Source organism: Pagrus pagrus (genome assembly GCF_965226575.1).
Source record: "Pagrus pagrus genome assembly, chromosome: 16".
NCBI classification, from domain to species: Eukaryota; Metazoa; Chordata; class Actinopteri; order Spariformes; family Sparidae; genus Pagrus; species Pagrus pagrus.
The window spans coordinates 9,362,047-9,381,377 of record NC_140200.1 but is presented as its reverse complement, the minus strand read 5'-3'; the positions used below and the strand labels follow the sequence as shown (position 1 = coordinate 9,381,377).

General features: G+C 43.3%; 2 protein-coding genes across 6 annotated transcripts; both read right to left on the bottom strand.

The window, feature by feature from the left end:
- Positions 1-299: 299 nt before the first annotated feature.
- Positions 300-6,809, bottom strand: batf (basic leucine zipper transcription factor, ATF-like). Of its 2 annotated transcripts, none has more exons than XM_084377497.1 (3): positions 6,468-6,809; positions 5,288-5,392; positions 300-1,225 (listed from the first exon to the last, which is right to left on the bottom strand). In XM_084377497.1, the coding sequence occupies exons 1-3, from the start codon at positions 6,528-6,530 to the stop codon at positions 1,019-1,021; spliced, it is 375 nt and encodes a 124-aa protein (XP_084233623.1). In that variant the 5' UTR covers positions 6,531-6,809; the 3' UTR covers positions 300-1,018. The 2 variants fall into 2 exon arrangements, with proteins under 2 accessions (XP_084233623.1, XP_084233624.1); XM_084377498.1 differs by lacking the exon at positions 6,468-6,809 and adding an exon at positions 6,045-6,129.
- Positions 6,810-13,393: 6,584 nt separating this feature from the next.
- On the bottom strand, positions 13,394-18,698 carry zc3h14 (zinc finger CCCH-type containing 14). 4 transcript variants are annotated; one of them, XM_084376696.1, is made up of 17 exons: positions 18,549-18,698; positions 18,135-18,177; positions 17,918-18,032; positions 17,766-17,806; positions 17,050-17,221; positions 16,606-16,942; positions 16,347-16,510; positions 16,010-16,110; positions 15,773-15,931; positions 15,319-15,396; positions 15,003-15,159; positions 14,673-14,878; positions 14,415-14,553; positions 14,182-14,321; positions 14,006-14,088; positions 13,797-13,903; positions 13,394-13,619 (listed from the first exon to the last, which is right to left on the bottom strand). In XM_084376696.1, the coding sequence occupies exons 1-17, from the start codon at positions 18,582-18,584 to the stop codon at positions 13,616-13,618; spliced, it is 2,082 nt and encodes a 693-aa protein (XP_084232822.1). In that variant the 5' UTR covers positions 18,585-18,698; the 3' UTR covers positions 13,394-13,615. The 4 variants fall into 4 exon arrangements, with proteins under 4 accessions (XP_084232822.1, XP_084232823.1, XP_084232825.1 ...); XM_084376697.1 differs by having other exon boundaries at positions 16,347-16,507; XM_084376699.1 differs by lacking the exon at positions 18,549-18,698 and adding an exon at positions 18,363-18,495.
- Between the last annotated feature and the right edge of the window lie 633 nt (positions 18,699-19,331).

Here is a 19,331-nt window from a genome sequence, read left to right as displayed (position 1 = left end):
CCCTCAGGCCCTGATTATAAGAAATGGCTGCAAAAAAGTTTGAATGACTCGACTTGACTTGAACGCCTCAGTTGTGTTCAAGGACGAAAGTTAATTCATACCCGTACACGGGCCAGGCTGTGAGTGATTATTTACAACGTGAGCTACAGTCATGATGGTGAACAGCGCCATCTAGAGACCCCCCCACCACCCAACCACTCACACCCCCCCATTAAAGAAACAAAACAGACTTCACACACACACACACACACACACACACACACACACACACAGAATAAAGAAACCATCTGGAGATCAGAAACAATCACCTAAAAGGCATCACATTTAATAAATATCTTCGCTGGGGTCTCCTCACAAAACCAGCATCATCACCAGCACACAAGTCAAGACCCTCTGAATGCCCACTCTTCACTGCCAGACGTTTCTTTTTGGTACATCGAAGCCATTTTTCTTCTTCTTTTTTTTGTTGTTGTTGTTGTACTTGTTTTTTTAAGGATCTTGACTTTTTACATTCTCATTTGTCCACAATCAAATCTGTCAGAAAAAAAAATACAAATAAAAAGCTCCTGAGCATTATCGAACTACATGAACACACTGAAATCACATTTATAAACAACTCAAAACATGACAGGGATGACGGCCTTTCCCATCCGTGACACTAAAAAAATAAGCCATTTACAAAAATACTGCATCGTCTTGAGTCACGTGAACATAACAGAAGGTTGTTTCTTTTTTTGTCTCCCAATGTAAACATAGACTGGTAGAGCCGGTTTTTTTTTTAAGTTCACACACAGATCACTGATATTCATAATCAGGTTAAAGCAAAGAGATGAACAGAGCAAAAATAAATAGTTGTGAACACTGCCGCGGTACAGTTTGGGTTCCACACTGTCATTGTTTGGCAGACATATCGGCCTGTCGTGTCGTTTAAAGACACATCTCCAGTCAGTCTTTCTCTCCATTGAGGTCAGTCGTCTGTTTTCGCCGCACGTCTTCCTTCTCAGTAGTCATTCGCAGGTCAGTGCTGGTAGTGTGGTACAGTGATGTGCTGGTGGTGGTAGCTGCTGTGATGAGGAGGGTAGAGGAGGTCGGGGGTCTGAGGGGTCAGGCCGGTGCACATGGGTTCGTGGCTGCTCAGCACGGACGACAGATACTTGGCCTCCTCGGTCAGCTGCTTCACCTCCTTCCTCAGGGCGGCGTTCTCCTTCTCCAGGTTCTCGCTCTCCTGGGGGAACACGAAGGGACAGGATGTGTGAGTGGAAATGTTTTTATTAGCGATAAAAGTGGTTTTACCATCAGGTTGGATGACATGAAAAGTGATTCTCATTGGCTGTTATCAGGGAGCCAAATCTGCAGCATTATATCCTGTTTCCATGCCGGTATTTTTTTTTTTTTTTATGTTTTTAGTGCTTAAAACCACAAACCGAAACATCATTTTCCTTTGATGATTTTCCAAAGAAAGATAACATTTTGACTGAATTTGCGTCATCGGTGGCAAAGTCTGTCTATTGGTCCACCTTTTCTGGCCCAGTTGCCTGGATGAAATGTTTCTGCAAACCAAAGTCAGATTTTGTACATTTCATAAGAATCATATCGTTTTTATAACACGTATCATATTACGGTCAGATCACGCGTATGTGAGCTGACTTTCTCATTGGAAGCAGGAGCAGGTGATGGTCGTGGCGAGACCGCTGCTAAGCGAGAGACCGACGTCTGAGACCACTTTAACCGGGTCATTTTCATGACTCTCCTGACCGGACTTTAAAGGGGCAGTTCACGCAAAAATCAAAACTACACATCTTTCTTCTTCCCCGTCGTTCTGTTCATCCATCTAGACTGTTTTGGTGTGAGTTGCAGAGAGTTGGAGATATCAGCCGTAGAGCTGTCTGCCCTCTCTTGAATATAAAAGAACTAGATTGCACTCGGCTTGCAAAAAAATACATTTGAAAAACTCAACAGCAGAGTCTCTTTTCAAAAATCATGACCTGGTTACTCAAAATAATCCACAGATATTGTTGTGGGGAGTTTCATGTAGGAACTATTTTGTTTCTACCCAACTACACCGCATCACTGCCCAGACAGAGGTGAGGACTGATTGATGGGGCCTCCCTCGGCTGAGCTATGATGCTAGCTGTTAGCTTCCTTCTGCTCGGGGATACAAAAAGAAAATAGGTCCTGTGTGAACCTGCTCACAACAAGATCTGTGGACTGTGTTGATTGATAAGTAGCACTACTGGTGAGCTGTCCTTTAAACCAACATAAAATTAAAACATATAGAAAAAGTTGCAATGTCAACATTTATAATGGCAACTGGGTTGTCTTTACAACTACTAGATGTATTGTCATGACATTTTGTGCACACAATAATGTTACTCAGAGGTGAACTCCTACAGACTCGGTTGATCCTCTGACTTTGTATGGAGCACCCTTATGAGGCTGACATTTGTGGTTTTGAGTGAAAGGTCTCCACAACGACTGATTAGTGTGCCTGAAATGAAACTAATGACATTCCCATTACCTTCAGCTGTACTTGTTATTGCTAATTAGCAGATATCAGCATACTGACACAATAAAATAAAAAGGTGAACCTAATAATCCTATGCCTCATCAGCATTAGCATATTAGCATTGCCACTCTAGCATGAAACTAATGACATTACCATTAGCTTCGGCTGTACTTTGTGTTTAGTGCTAATTAGCTCAATTAGCATACTGGTAGCAAAAGACAAAGTTGAACTTAATAATTCTATACATGATAAGCATTAGCATGTTAGCGTTACCACTGTAGCATGACACTCCCAGTTTCAGCTGTGCTATTTGTTTAGTGCTAATTAGCAAATAGTGGCATACTGATGCAGTAAAATGAAGAGGTGAACTTGATGAGCATTAGCATGTTAGCATTGGCACTGTGAGTATGTTAGCACGCTGGCATTAGTTTTTGGCTGAAAGCAGCACTTTTGGCATGGCTGTCGACTCAGTCTTGTTTTTCTAAACTCATGGCAGCCCTTAGTTTCCATTCAGCTCTGTGGGTGTGAACGTGCAGATATTTTTCTGAGATAGGTGTGCAGAGGCACCAGGTCACGTTTGCATTCAACAGAATTATCATTCAACAGAAACTAGATATTGTCTACACATGATAATGATCGTCCGTCTGAAGATAAAGAGCAGTTTTGCTGGGAAAATGTGCATATAAGAAAAATAAAGATACTTTTAACTCTTGCTAAAACATGCTTTAGTTCATCCATCCTTTTCAGGGTCACGGGGGGGCTGGAGCTGGAGCTGACACTGGGCGACGGCGGGGCACACCCTGGTTAAGTCGCCAGTTCACCACAGGGCTAACATAAAGGGACCTAACTTTTTTGCATGTGCTTTTGTTCAGTCGCCTTAAAATCAGATGGTAGTGCAGGTGAAATCATTGATTGTTGTTTACCAGAGAGCAATAATAAGCAATAAAACTAGGTTATTTTCACTATAGAGGAACTATTACATGTATTTTTTTAAGTCTATTCAACTTATTTTTCTTTCTATACAGAAATAAGGACCAAATGTCACTTGGGAGTAAGCAAAAACCCAAATTAGCTTAGCTTGCCTTACAGCTACTTTAGTCTTAGGTCAAGTATTTTTAAACTTTATCATAACACCCTACCTACTTCACCTACAACCTGAAAAGTTGCCCTTCTAACACGTCAAGCACATTTTCCAAAACAGGCTCTTGGGTTGTGTGCCTTTCGTACAGATCATCACTTCGAGATAATATAAGTAGAGCAAACCGTACGTCAAATGTTTTTCTCTTTGGTGTGGGAATAGTAGGGGAGAAATCTTCCATTTTAACGTAAAGGTCATCGCACCGTGGCCGAGAGATCACAACACTGAGATGTGGGTCCTTACTGTCACAGAGCCTTTGGGCAAACCCCTGCACTTGCGTCACTTAGCCAAATACAGCCCACTTGCTATCAGCGCTTTACAAGAAGTGACTGCCTTTTTCTCCCCTGCTGCCCACGACACACGATTTCAAGCTCATTTACACGGAAGAAAAAAAAAAATACTACTGAAGAAACAGGAAACGCCGCTGTGTCATAGAGAGGGAAAATTCGCCTTCCTGTTTATCTAGTGAGGCGATGAAAGCAAAACCACAGACTAAACTCTGCGGTCCCCCAGTGTTCTCTGTGTCTGTGTCTGTATTTAAAGAGATTGATAATATACGCCAGAATACGCAGGGAGGATTCTCATGAAGTCAAATCGCTGGATCTACTACGGCCTACACTACGGTGTGGTTTTCTGAAGGTCAAAATCTCTTAGGTACATCTGATAAAGTTCAAAGAAGCACCTCCTCTGAAAAACATCATGGTGACATCTTATATTTTAAATCATCTTGGCCTCAACGAGGACGTCACACGGAGACGATATGTGGTCAGTACGCTGAAATGTGTGGGATGTAAGTGGTGACTGCACGCAGAGTTGATGCAGGATTCACAAGATAATCACATAATTAAGGTGAAGCCGGACGTGCTGCATACACAGTTTGGGTGAACCGAAGAAATCCAGATGTTCAGAGGCTATCTTTGACGTTTGAGCTGATCAACATCATCGACGTGCAGAGTCGGATAATTAAAAAGCCAAAGTGAGGAGCAACTCTCACATGAAACAACAATCAGGACAATGAACAAAGCGGCTGGGCCTGTATCGTATTCAGCGCCGCAGTCTCTGGTGCCGGATTCTGCTGCACAAGGGAGTGATTGCCCACACGTGTTAATTTATTCCTTAAGCTTCTGCAAACACACAGAGCAGCGTCCAAATGTGCAGCCCAACAGAAGCCATGACACATTCGCCACATGGTCAGGTAGCATTTTGTAAATATAGTACAAAGCCAGTCCCGCTGGCTCGAAAAGGACACTTAGAAAGCAGAACAGACAGTTACTGGAAGTTCTTGCTCATGTATCGTGCAGTTAGTTTGGAAACGGATCAGTTTTTAGCATTTTTCACAGCAAAATATCGAGTAGTGAGTTGTAAATTCACCCCTTTACTTTCTGTGCAACAAACCCAGACTAATGCTGTATGTGCTAGGCATCATTATACCTATTGTGCATGATCTGATTTGTAACCAGCACCTCAGGACATTATATAAAGCTATTTATAAGGCTACGAGTAATCCCTCAGTTTCTCCATCTGTGATTATCCTCCTGAAAACGTGCAGTGCTTCGTCTGTTTTTGCTCGTGTCTCTGCAAAGGTCAGAGGTCAGTGTTAAAGTGTGTTGTTGCTGGTGATGAATGAGCATGAGTCTCCTCACCAAGTGTAGGCTGTCAGCCTTCTGAGTTTGCCTCATCCTGCTCTTCTGAGCGGCGATCCGGTTCTTCTCCCGCCGCATCACCTTCTTCGCATCGTCTGAGGAGCTCTGAGAAAAAAAACACAGATTGTTGACTGTTAACGTGACGTAAACACCAGGCCGGAAAAAGCTGATCTTCCTGTATTTGACGACGGAGGGCAACAACTGTGGTGGTTTTTATGTCGTCAGCTCCTCGCCGCTGGTGGGCTTTGGTGTGAAATTGGAAGTGTCTGTGGCAGTTTGGCAGAGGACGGGTTCAACATGACACCTAATGTGAAGGGCAGGGTCGGGGAGTGGCTGAGTCATCGGTTAGGTATAACGCACACCCTGTTTCATGTCCTGAACGCTCGATTTTCTTGGTATCGTAATAACTAACCTCATCTCAAAAACATGCTGAGTCAGTTGTACATCAAAGAGATAAGACATTAATTATCTAACGTCCGTTAACGCATCACCGAAAAAACCCCAAAACAACTGTTGCTGCTGGAGATGGCTTCATCCGCCTTTAAGGTTAGGCCCCCAGCTTGTAACATGCACTTACACACACACACACACACACACACACACACACACACAGTTTGAATGAAGTGAGAGAGAAAGAGTATAATGAGTAAGAAGAGGAGCAACAGTGTGCTTGCTGGAGGACCAGCAGCACGTGAAACCAGTCAGCACTCAGGATGCTGAGGAGTCCCACATGCACAGAAAACAGTACAGCACGTACCGTATTTACCACACTGTGTGTTCCTGACAGCCCTCTAATCATTCACAGTTTGGCCACTTGCAAAACAAAGGATCCCCACTGCTTGGATGAGTGATGATTTTTTCTTTCTTTCTTTTTTTTTGCAATTCACAAAAGCCTACACTTGAACGAGTCATGCCTGCAGCCCATGTGTGCAAGTGAAACACTCAGAGAAGCTGTGAAAAAAAAGAGAGCTCGGCGAGGACAAGAGCGCAGCGTGTCTCCGACTGTTGCTGTGCGCCGTCAAAGCGCCGCATCCAATCAAGAGATTTGCGGGGAGAAACGCGCAGCATCTGATGTTTACGCTTTCAAACATGTACACCTGAACACATCTGCATCCTCGGTGGCACAACAGAGGCACATCGTCACATGAGAAAAGTACGTACGTGGAGGGCGCACACTTACCGGTCTGCTTCCAGGAGATGGGGACTTGTAACTTGTGTCATTGCTGTCAGAGCCCTGAGCCATAGCCAACCGCGGCGACTGAAACCGTGTGTCTCTGTCCACTTCTGCTTTGTGTTTCTGAGTATATGTGTGTGTGTGGCGTGTGTGTGTAAGGGAGAGAGAGAGGGAGAGAGAAAGAAAGAGAGAGAGTCTGTGTAGCAGAACGAGTACTGAGAAGAACTTGCCTTAATGAGTGTCTTTCTTCCCTCTTTTCTTTCCCTTTCTGTCACTCCTCCTTCTCTTTCACTCTCTCGCTCATGCTCTCTTCCTTTATCTCTCTCTCTCTCTCTCGCTCTCTCTCTCTCTCTCTCTCTGTGACACACACACACACACACACACACACTGTGAGACTAGCTGTCTGCCTAATTAGCTGTATCTGATGTGGCTTCTGGTAAGAATCTGGGTAAGTTGCATTAGACTGGAAGTCACATGTCTGATGGAAAGTTAAGGCACATAAGGTAATCTTGTAAACTCCAGAAAAATAACATGCTGAGGGTATAAGTCGCAATTTGAATACATATGGGTGGATGCTGTGTCAGAGAAGAAGTTTCAGATAGTTACCAACCAGACTACATTTAAAAAAACAACAATTTTTTTTACGTAGAGATGTAGCTACAATCAATCTATAATTATAGATTGTACAAGAAAATTAAACTTTTCTCTTGAAGACAAGATATTTACCTTGCTGAAACATTTTTTCACATGTTATTATGTGCATTTGTATGTGTTTGGGGGGGCATACGTATGGCTGCAAGTGTTTGAGACAGGCAACGCGGGCATTCCCTCTTCCTCTTTTTTTTAGCGGCCACGCGTGATATCATGTTTCGACTAAATCCTCCAGAGACAGCACATCCTAAAACTCCACATGGACGACTGCCTCTCGAGTGTTGGTAATTTCCACCACGCTTTCACGTGTGCGACACGCCAGCTGCAACAAAGTGATGCAGCGCCTAGGGGCCCCGGGCTTCGAGAAATGGTCAAGGGGCTCCCCAAACCCCCACCCCAGAAATCCCTCATTGTCTTTCACTTTAAATGACTGTATGTACGAGGGGAATCTTGAAGAAAATGTACAGTCTGAGGAGCTGGAATTCACTAAATGTACACAGTGGTTTGGTGGTGGCACATGCTGGGAATTAGTGAATTTTTTGTGTTTTTAGCAGTGGCTAAAAAAAGAAGCGGTAGTGTGCGTCTGGCACGTACGTGCAGCTTTAACGTCAACAAAATCTGCATTAAAATCAGGGGGGGTGACGACGGCGAAGCTGCACATGCGAGATCTTGTATTATTTTCTTGTTTGCCCCCATCACGAGGTAGCATTGGGTGATGCAAGAACAAGATTTTCTTGAGGAAAAAAATAAAAAAAACGAATCAGGACCAAAACAGCTTTGCTTGGCAGAACAGCCCTCCCACACAAAAACATGTTCTACCAGCACAGGAATTTTGAAGAGCTTGGGCAAGGGCAGACATTTCTAATGCTTGGCATTTAGCGCCGTCCAAAAGAGTTGAGACTGTAAAAAGAAAAAAGAGAGAACAGCAGAGGAAAGCTGATTAGTCAAATTCTGCGGCTTTAACCAGGATTCAGACACAATCCAGTACAAATATAGAAAAACAAAACAAGGCGATGGCTTCGACTTAGTGCGGCCCATTTTGTGCATTCAGCTCATTTCCAGACCCGAAGTGACCTCATGGTGTTAGAGGTACGACAAGTCGGTCACACATTATAATAAGACTACAAAAATATGCTTAATGGTTCACTAATGCACAACCTCGTGATGGTTTGATGCATGAATTCCTGCCGCTCAGTATTAACATTGCTACAGCTTTATGTGATAATTCACATTTAAAGATATAATATGTAACATTTCTGCATTAAAATGTCTAAAGACAGCTAGACCCTTCTTGTATATAATGTTCAGCTGTGGACTCACATCATCTCAAATGTTTCCAACGATGTTCAGAGAAATCTGCATTTTTATTCGAGGTAACGTCGGTCGTCTGTCGCTGTAACTCGTGTCAGTGAGTCAGAGAGAGAGGAAAGGACGTCAGCGCACATGACTAAACATAACTGGGATAAAACTTTGAAACGTTTCCTCGTCCGTCACGTCCGTCAGCAATGAAGACCACAACTCCCATGATCCTTCGCTAAATACGTCTTTTGTTTTGAATGAGGGACCCGAAGCAGCAGAAATTACATACTGTGCGTTTAATAGGTTATCAGTCAAAGCAAACTTTTTCCTTCTGAGGGCCGAGACTGAAGCTTAATGGGCCAAAAGCAACGACCTATTGAATTGTATTGTTAAAATGCAAAATGGTACAAGGATCCCACGTTCCCTTCATCGGCTGAACTCCTGCAGAAAGTGTCGCTCTGCTCCGTGCTCAGATTATGAAAAATAATAAATAATTTTGAATCCTAGACCATTTAATATATTTATATAGTATTATTTTGACACATTTTTATAACAGGCTTTGGTCCACAGGCCTCACTTTGGGCAGCCTTGAGTAAAAGTGTGTTAATTCAAACATGAATTGGCATGCGATCAAGTTAGCTGGATTTCAGTTACGTCAAGGTTTATTTATGCAACTGTATTTATGTATTTATGTTTATTATGTGAATGTTTGCATCTGACGACCGGTTTAATTAAAAAAATAGCCTCATGTTTCTGTGAGAATAGGTGCTGTTCTGCTTCTCAGGGTCTGAGGAGGTTTTGTTAGTGGAATCCAGCTAATTTGGTCACACATTGAGTCATGTGTAAAGCTACTTATCTATTAAGTGTGAACTGATAAGATAAAGTCATAGTATCCTGATCATTTGTTAATGGTTAGCAACAGCAATTCATGCTATATCCTGCATTGATTCATACGTTTAATTAGCGGTCGACTGACAGTTGATATCATAACGGTAGCTTTATTTTACATTTAAAAAAATAACAATTGTTATTATTTTCAGTCAGTGATTCCAGTTGAGAAGCCAGAAATTAAAAATCGTGGAAGCAGCAGAGTCTAAATTCTCTCCTGAGAGGCTCGTCCGCTAGTCGTAAAGGATCCGACCGGAGTTTGTAAATTTGTAAAACTTCCTGAATCGGCCAAACCGATTAATCGGTCGATCTCTACATTACAATCAGTAACTTACATTTCATGTCTGCGCTTGCTTGTGTTTGCTTGTTGTTGTGTGTTTGTGCTTTGTTGCAGTGTAATATGCTGGTGTTTCTTGATTGCCCAGAACTAAAGATGAGAAGCCTGAGAAATAAAAATTAATAAAATGAAATAAAAATGAGTAAGTATGATTTATACCCTTATTTATTTCACGTCTTTAAGCGGAGTGGATTGAGATAATTAAAAGTTTGTAAAAAAAACAAAAAACAAACAACAAACCCATAAAAAAATGAGTTTATCTGTTTAAGTCTGACCTTTTCTTCAGTGAACTGTGGATGCATGCATGCTCTGCTCCACCTGAGTCCACTTTAAAACAAGGAGAGTTTGTTGCCCTCTTCAGCTCAGTCGAGCTCACAGAAGCAGCGAGACGGAGTTCACGCGCGACACACAACAACATAAATCCTGACAAAACAATTTGCAGAAGCGGCGGCTGAAAAGTAAGAGTGCTGCTGCTCTCGCTCTTCTTCGTCGGGCCTCGCTCACACTTGGAAAAACCCCTTCAGGGCCATTTATTTGAGATAGCAGAATGAGATGCCCTCGTTTGTGGCCTCTCTTCCTTGGAAATGACTGTGGGAGGTTTCTAATAAGCACTGAATTATTGAGGGAAAGTGAAGAAGCGAGTAGACGCCGATGACCGTAAAAATAACACTGGTGCGCATATCGTGGGTTTAATTAGGCTGAAAACACTCACCACAAAACAAAAGGCCATCTATGACTCGTCAAAGGTGTCAAAGTCCAGTCTGCTGTGCTGATGTGAAGGTGTTTTGAGCCTTGTTTGTTGTACAGTTATTTTAAAGAGTAACTGCAAGTGAAATGATGGTCATTCTTTCACCACTGGCACAGTTTGTGGTTGACCTGTTTCTGGTGAAAAAACAGAGCATGGCCCTATGTTAATCTGGGAAACAACATGGTGGTAAATTCCCACCCTTGCGTGGTTTCACATCAGGTTAAGAAACACACCTCAGGTTGTTCTGTGCTTTTCTTTTTAAGCCACAGCATCTCAGACAGGAACGGTTCCTCAGGTTATTCCAAAATGTTGTCAGTCTGCCTATGATGAAACACTTCCTCATCGCCTGAGGACGTCCTCCACAAATAATCCAGTTTGTAATCTGTAAATCTGTAACAACTGGAGGAGGGGGCGGGGAATCTTAGGTTATAATGTTATGATAGCGACAGCTGCTCGGAGCTGACACCTGAACATTTCAGTCAGTCCTATTATGAGTGACCGCAGCTGTATTCCAGGGAAGGTGGTGGAGGAGAAGCAAATCATTCAGTTTTTTTACGTGGGAAGAAGCGAGAACACATTGAAAGCCACTTTTGTGTCATCGGCTGAGCCTGTTAAAAACATAAAGTACAAGGATCTATTGTGCGTTAGACACTTGTGTAATAGAGAGAATCAGATGTGGAGAAATGATGTTGAAAATGTTGAGAAAAGGTTGCTGCAGTGTCATTTTTCAGTCGAATGACCCACTGACAGTAAATGACTCATGAAGGCCTGAAGTTTGTTTTCTCAACAGTTTACTGTAACTGGAGGATGCTGACGGTCTCCACCTGCAGGACATCAGAGGAAGTATTCAGTGCAGGGACACAGGTTAATGAAGCGAAGATGGCCAGTGCATGACAACAAGTGCATGTAGTCTTAAATCATTTATATGGTAGAAGAGCAGATGTGCTTTTAATGTAAATTATTATTCTTAATTCTTATTATTATCAATGATCTCTGATACTTGTTGGATCGATGAAGCTATAAGCATGCGTTGTAACGTGTGGAGGTCCTCTGTGGTTCTTCAAAATGCAATATATTACATATTACTGGTTACCTTCATTTTAAAGTAAAAGATGACGTTACAATATTACTGTCTGTGTAGAGTAATATATTACTTATTACACTACTTTTTAGTTGCTTTTTTAGTAAATAATGCCCAAATAACCTCTATAGAACAATTAAATAGCACAGATCTTTGGGATCTGATCTGATATATTATGAGATAGGAATAAATAATTTTAATTGTAGGCTCAGTCATATGAAACACAATAGACCTACACCTTCTGTAATGTAGCCTATAATGACACGGCAAGACAAAAATCTCTTTTTCTGTGCCATAATTTAATTTCAGTCCACAGAAGGAGGACTGCATGGGCATATGCACAGAGAAATATCAAATATCACCATATAGGCTCGGCTACATTAAACACACAGCCTGTATTAATATGGTCATGTTGGTGTGGATGGATTACTCCGTTAACGCTAAAAGTAACGTATTACTGTAACGCGTTACCCCCGACACTGTGGACGAGCGAGTGAGCAGGAAGCTGTTGACTGCCTGTAGTTTTTAGTTTGCCTCCACCTGCAGGACGTTAACGAGACTGATGTAGTTGCAGGTGTCCTCCAGGTGGAGGCGGTGTAGGACCCGCAGAGCAGCAGGTGTGTGGCGGCTTCAGTGGGAATAAGGAGATGAAGAAGCCGCTGTGTGGCGCACAGATGTCATGTTTGAGTGTGTGTGTTGTGACAGCAGCGTCCCGGTGAGTGTAAAAAGACTGGGTCCCGCTGTATTACTCAGGCTGCACTACAGCGTCTATTCACAGGCGCGATCCCACTACTGAGCGGCACGGGGGCTTTGACCTGCTCCGTTTCCGGCCTGGGCCGGTGCACCCCTCCTTAGCCGACCTGGTGGTCCCGGGCTCCCCCAGGAGCACCATATCGATACCGGGCTTAGTGCGGACACCCGATCGGCATAGTCCGCTGCAGCTCAGATCTCCTGAGCTCAAACGATCCGCCAGCCTCAGCCTCCCGGTAGCTTGGATTACAGGCGCGCGCCACCGCACCCGGCGACCATCGGAGGAGCTCATAGTGGTTTTGACTTGGACTGACGTGACGTCATCACGCATGACGTAAACTAATCGAACTGCAGCTCCAGTGATGAAGGCTGAATCAGTGAATCAGTGATCTTCTTCTTAATTACTTCTTTAAACCCACTTTTATAGACTTGTTTTCATGTGAAGTCATAATTTTTACACTGATGTTTCATCTTTCCATTTTTTTTTTATATAATGCACATTTTTTTATTGAAGTTTAAACCACTGCAAACAGTAACAAAAAGTTTCCCCTGAATTACACACAGATTTATAGGTACTATTTCAGCCTTTACGTCGTGTAGCCAGCCAGCAGGTTTGTCCAGTAGGGAGTATGTCACTCTCTGGTATGCAGCCAGTTGGGCCATGGTTCTGGTCCGTTCTTCATCAGAGGGTGGGCATTTTCTCCTCCAGTGTCTCAGTAGTATCCGTTCAGCTGTTGTAAATGCCAAGATAATCCACATTTTCTCAAAAGGGGACAAGTCAGAGTCCTCATCCGTCCATCTTTTATTCCTTTTCGTGCTCTTATTCTATTTATCTGTTTTTAATGCCTCCCTTGTGATGTTTTAGTTTCTTAAAGTCCTTTACTGCTATTAACAGGGAATACAATCTTTAAGGTAAGTAGAATACATTATATATACATTGATATCTTTTTAATGTAACTGCAAATTTTACCGCCTGTTCTGTGCTTCATTGTCTGCTCTGTGCTGCTGCATGTGTCTTGCACCTGATCTTCTCCTCGAGTAGAGAACAAAAGCTCCAGCGAACAGCCAACAATTATCCTCACCGACCTGCCCGTTAATTTATCAAACGATGTGATCATCTGTCAGTGGTGAAACATCTCCACGAACCAAATACAGACAAATAATGAGATGAGATGATGTAAAGTTCACTATGGTGTCATTTAATATTCTGAGAGCATCAGCAAAAACCTGACTGGTTCATCTTACAAAACACTTCTCTTAAAAAGCAGTCCACACAACACATTAAAATGTAACAAAACAACAGTCAAATGAATGAAAATCCATAAACACAGGTACAGAGCATCTTCTGTAGCTTCACATGTTAACCATTATCAGATTCCCGCCAGACTCCCTGGACTTTATTAGCTGTAAGAGAGACAGAGACGGACAGCGTTCAGTAGGTGCAAAGAATACAGATGTGTTTCTTTACAAGCTGCATTTCAACTGAAAGTCTTTATTTTACATTATTATTAGGATTAGAAATTAACTACATTATCAAGTCAGATATAGTGTGATATATTTGTGTGACCCCCATCTGTTCACCTGCTCTGTGTTTTTGTCCACTTGAGGGCGTGTCTCGGAGGCACAGATGTGCTCGGGTGGTAGAAGGTACATCCGGATCGTTTGCACTGCCCCGCGAAGCGACAAGGCTGTAGATGAGAGGAAAACATTTAGAAAGTCAGACTGCACATCAGGGCTTGTGCTGAATGTCCTGACTGAAATCTCCACATCTGCACTTTATAGTATTTTACCTTGGGATGATAAAACGGACAGTCCATCTTCTTGCAGTCTGGGAAGAAGCGACACACAGAAGTATTCTGCACCGGCTGCATAGCTATGAACACAAAGAGTCAAGTTAGAGATACATTTTTCTAAACCGTGTTATGGTCAGGGAGAGGCTGAACAATGTATCTTCATGAGAGAGTACCTGGCCTGGTCGGAGGAGCGGCTGTGCTTCTGCGGCTGACGTGAGTGAAGGGACACTCCGGCTTGCTACACCTGGCGTCGTATTTACAATTAGGATGAACGAAAAGGCATTTATCCCCAAACTTGCAGTTGGGAAAAGTCCTGAAAAGCAAAAACACATAAAAATCATGATTGAGTGTATGCCGAGCAAAAACTCCATCACCGTTTCTTGAGTTTATGGACAAAAATACTCACTTGCACTGTGTTGTAGGGTGATGGTACGAGCACTCGTCTCCACTTTTACACACAGGCCAGAACTTGCAACGCTCCAACACCTTCTGTTTCTTTAAAGGGATGGCGTCCTCCTCCGACATATCAACGTCCATCACATCATCTGTCAGAAGAAGACAGAATGTGAGGGACATGAGGGATATGACCAAAACAACGCAGTAAAAACACCCTTTGCTAAACCCCCAGTTTACAGGACAGAATAATTCTGCCGAGACCCCACACCTTCTGATGATGGGACTACTCCCTGTAGTCTCTGAAGGACGCTGACTTTGGGCTCCCTGTTCACGTGAACCGTCGCCTCCGTGACCTTTGTGGGTGGTCTGACGTCATCCAACTCCATTTCACAGTCTGCAAGAATCCCCAGCGGGCTTGGTACCCCATCTAATGTCACTATAAACTTGGGGCTGGCAGTGTCGCCACGCTCCTTACTAGTGAGAGGGAAAATCCACAGAGCAGAAGGGAGAAAATTACACATCTGGCAAATCAACAACAGCTGACACTTATGCTTATGTATAGATGGACGGATCTGAGAGCATCTCTCATAGTGTGTACCTGGCCTGGACAGTGCGTGGTATAGCAGAATGGACTTCCTCCCTGGCCTGAAGACGCTGCTGGCTTCCGGCTGCAGGTTGTTGCAGCTGCGGTCGACTCATTATGAAGGAGCGGGTGTCAAATGACTTTGAATCACTGCCTGCAGCAGCCTCAGCGCCTGGAGGTACATTATGCAGACGGCAATAAAGTAAGCCTCGTTTGGGAAATTTATGATCAGTTACTACATACAAAATGTTCCAAGTTGAGTAAAAATCTGCAGAAGAAACACTATTCTAAAATTGCCACACAAATGCATAACTGAGCAAAAATGACTCACCATAGTGACTTTGCTCTCCTCCGTCATTCCTCTCTGCTAAGTCCAACTGGAGGCGGGAGGCTAAAGATCTCGCTGGAGCTGAGGAGGCAAACGTAATATCAGGCATCAAAACAGAAACAAAACAACACAAAACAAAAACACCAGACTTTTTTCCCTCGTAGAGATCGAAAAACATTGCCATGTCCCTCAATTCTGGATGTTAGTTCACTTGAAATGATAGAATAAGTAGCTTCTGTGTCACTGGGAGTGTCCTTACAGAGTCGTTAAGGACACGTGTGAGCTCTGAGTTTCAGAGTCGATAGGGCCACTTTGTTGTCACTTTGGGTCGTTGACCTAACTGGCCTTCATGTGGGTTGCTAGGGCTAGGTGAGCCCAAGCAGCTATCTAAAAACAAACTCTTGAGCTGTTAGCCTAGTCTGCTGGCACTGCTGTAGTAACTATACTCTTCACATACCAGGTGCTCTGGAAGGAGGTAGTTCTGTGGAGTTGTAGGCCGGAACCCTGGGGGTCAGGCTGTGGAGGTGCTCCTGGACCAGCTGGATGGCTGCAGTCATCTCTTCACTGCTGGCCAAACGGGTACGAGGTGCCACAGGAACAGTCTGCCTCTGTGGTACTGTCGAGGGAAAAGAGAGGCCAGTGTAAGAAAGTGATGACCACAACTGAGTTGTTCATGGTGACATGTTGAACATACTTGTGGGGTAGGCTGTGGTTTTGGTGATTGAGTCCTGAGCCTCAGAGATGGCCTTCAGTATCAGATTCCTGTTGGCTTGCTTGGCTGGAGGGAGAGTCGGTCTGAAACAACAGAAACCACATTAATGCTAAAGCCCAGAAACATGTCAGTCGTTTGGGAATTTAAAGCTCGGTTTTCCAAAATTGTTACAAGCACTCATAATGTCAGCAACTGGGTTTTACATTTCCAGTTATTGACTTTTCAACATCAAGACATAATCGCAATTTAAGAATACATTTTGTTTCCCCCATCCCTACATGCAATGTTCCCAAATCTTATATGAGGCGTTAACACTGACTTGCGTTCTGGTTTGGAGGGCAGGGACACTCTACTGGACAGGCCTCTTCCTCCGTAGCCTGTTTCCTCCTCTTCTACGTCATCGCTGTCCTCGTCTGCTGCTCGGTTCACTCGCACCACCGAACTCGCGACTGGCGCCTTACGTTTCCGTGAAAACTCCTCCTGCTGAACAAAGATGGCAGAACATAAACATTACGGCTCTTTAACTACATTTTTTCTGACTTTTTGTCAAATTGTGTATCTATCTCATTGAATCGTACCTTACTGGATCCCATTCTGGAGGTTCTGCTGCCTCTGCTGTCCTGCTCCCTTCTGTCCTGCTCCCTTCTGTGAGAGGATCCTTCTGTGGGTCGACATGTGTCTGCAGAGCTCGAGGATGTAAACTTGCTCTGACCCGGTCTGTAGATTTCAGCTGTGGGTCTACCAGCAGCGCCGCGTGTTCGACCATGGCTGGTACCTATTTCCACTGGGTCCTCCGCAATGAGGTCGTCATCCATCTCCGGTTTGATGTCAATGACAGCCTCTGAGGGGAGCAGCTCCATGAGGGGCTTCACAGTGGAGGTGAGTCGGGAGGAAGTCCTCTCCATGGTGCCTCTCCTGATGACAAACGGAGGGAGAGTTGTTTGAGAATGATTTTTACATTATAAGCGAGAGACAATAAAATAAATATCAAACGAAAACATCTCTAGCTTTGCATTAGGCACCTGTTTTCATGAGCGGAACTGGACACACGAGCTTCAGTCCTATCAGAGCGAGAGCTGGACACCGTCAGCACCTTCAACTCCTCTGCTCTGATGTCTTCACTCACAGATGACCGGCTCTTCCCGGCCACCGCACCACTGTCAGACTGGAGCTGATGTTTGAGGGATGCAGGCTCTGTAACAGCCATGTAGACAAGTAGAGAAAGGAAACATGAGCTTGTCTGAGGCACTAAAACCACAGGTCACATGCATTCAAACAGGTATAAAACTGTTACCCCTTCAGGCGGTGAAGTGGAAAAATGTGTACTTCTGGTCAGCCTTTTATGAATTAAAAAAATGTACTTGATGCGCCTCAGTTGTCCTTACTTTAAATATGCAAGTTTATTACAACACAAATCTGACATTAGAGAGAAACTGGTCACATGGACACAGTCAAATACCAAAAACGCTGTTGCAATCACTCAGCCTTATACAATATGTCACACGTAATATGGAGTCACGTGTAATCCCGCCACCATAGAGGGGAAAAAACAATGTGCATAACTCTCAGTCAATGTCACTTCAAGCATCAGAGCCATCATAAATAAAGCAGTGTGCCCAGAAGGCTTCACCACCATGTCAATACATTAATCAAGCATCCCTTTGAATCCATTAATGCCTGCTACAGTTGGTTATAACATGGAGGAAAGCTTGAATGTATTCAACATAGTCTTACTCACCGACTGCGACAGATCTCAACTTCTCTAGGACACCCTGTAACCTAAAATAAAAACCCGAAGTTACAGCGAGAAGAGACAGAGGGTTGTGTTGAGAACAACGACAGAATTTAATAAGACAGAGATGTGTTTGTGTTTGTATGTTTTGATCCTACCAGGTTGTGAATTTCATGGTGTTGTTTCCAAGGAAGAGTGAGAGGTCGTCAGCCATCTGTTGGGAGGTTTTCTTGTTCGCCACCATCACCATGATGTAGTCAGGAAGCTCCTCATCTAAACCGGAGGATATGAAAGGGAAACACGTTCAGCATGTAATGTTTGATTGATTTAAAAAGGGTACCAGGCATCAAGAAGATGTGCATTTTACTCACTTACCAATATAAGCACCGAGCTCTTGAAGCTTGCCCTTGATAGCAGCCTGAAACAGACCAAAAGGGCAGTTTAGATGATAGCCATCACCTGGTTGAACATACTGTGGACAGCACGCTGGCTCCACTGATACCACTCATTTGCAACAACCAACAACGTAACACGTACGTATCGTTACTGCAAAAGTTGACTCAACACTCAAACAAAAAGCTGCTAACACGTCTGTAAACGTGCCTGTTGGATACAGCGTTAGGTCATGTAGGAAACCCCTCCTCGGCCTTGTAAATAAAAACCTTGGTACCATTCTACCGCACCGACAAATGTCGCTAGCATGCTAACGTTAGCTAGCAACTGCTCCGCTACACTGACATTTAAAAGGCCGTAACAAAGCACTCGTATTCAGCACACAATGCTACTCACTCGTATCTTCTTGCTGATCTCTGTCCCAATCTCCATGGTTGTCGCTTTATTCAAATAAAAAAAGTTATAAAAGCAGGGGACTGTTTTTGCGGCTACACCGTTAGCAAGAACAGCAGGGACAAAGATGACGTATGATCACGTGGTCGACGAATGCGTTTGCCTGTGGCTTTTTGATAAAACTTTATTAAAAATCTTCAAATGACAAACAGGAAGAAAAAAAATAAAAAGTAAACAAAAGGAATAAAACTGGAACAAAACTTAATTTAACTTTAGGGGGTTTAATCATTAGCCTATGTAACTCCTCTTTCTTCATTTTACGGAAAAAATAAAAGAAAGATTTTAAAGTTATTTTTAACTACCACAAAACTTGGAGCAGCTTTTAAAAGTCTACATTTGTTTTTGTTTTTCAGCTATTGTGTCAACATTTTAAAGAATATTTAAAAAATATGCCAAACAATACTCAGTGTTCCTGAATGAGATCAAGCCGTCACATATAATTAGACATAAGGCCATTCCATCAGAAGATGGAGCCATTTTCCACCAAATCATTTAGTTCCTGAATTACTGAAGTTGACATCTTTTCCTATTCTTATTCATACATAGTGATTGATGATATGTAATTTGCTGCAGTGCTCTGCCAACTTCAACCTGAGCGGAGTCTAATTTGCCAGACTAATTGAAAACATCTGTTAGGGCAGTGGACTGTCATGACCTTGTTGTTATATTTTGAAATTGGGATAACAGAACCAATGTTTGTTGCATTTTTTATGTTGTTTTTAACAA

What these genes read in the sequence shown, in the direction of transcription:
- batf (XM_084377497.1), bottom strand. Translation starts at nt 6,530, where the DNA reads ATGGCTCAGGGCTCTGACAGCAATGACACAAGTTACAAGTCCCCATCT. An exon ending in CATCTCCTGGAAGCAGACCG is followed by an intron (nt 5,393 to 6,467) that starts GTAAGTGTGCGC and finishes TTTTTTTCTCAG; the next exon opens with AGCTCCTCAGACGATGCGAA. An exon ending in AGGCTGACAGCCTACACTTG is followed by an intron (nt 1,226 to 5,287) that starts GTGAGGAGACTC and finishes GTGTTCCCCCAG; the next exon opens with GAGAGCGAGAACCTGGAGAA.
- zc3h14 (XM_084376696.1), bottom strand. Translation starts at nt 18,584, where the DNA reads ATGGAGATTGGGACAGAGATCAGCAAGAAGATACGA. An exon ending in CCAGAATGGGATCCAGTAAG is followed by an intron (nt 16,511 to 16,605) that starts GTACGATTCAAT and finishes ATCTTTGTTCAG; the next exon opens with CAGGAGGAGTTTTCACGGAA. An exon ending in CGCTCCTCCGACCAGGCCAG is followed by an intron (nt 14,089 to 14,181) that starts GTACTCTCTCAT and finishes TTGTGTTCATAG; the next exon opens with CTATGCAGCCGGTGCAGAAT.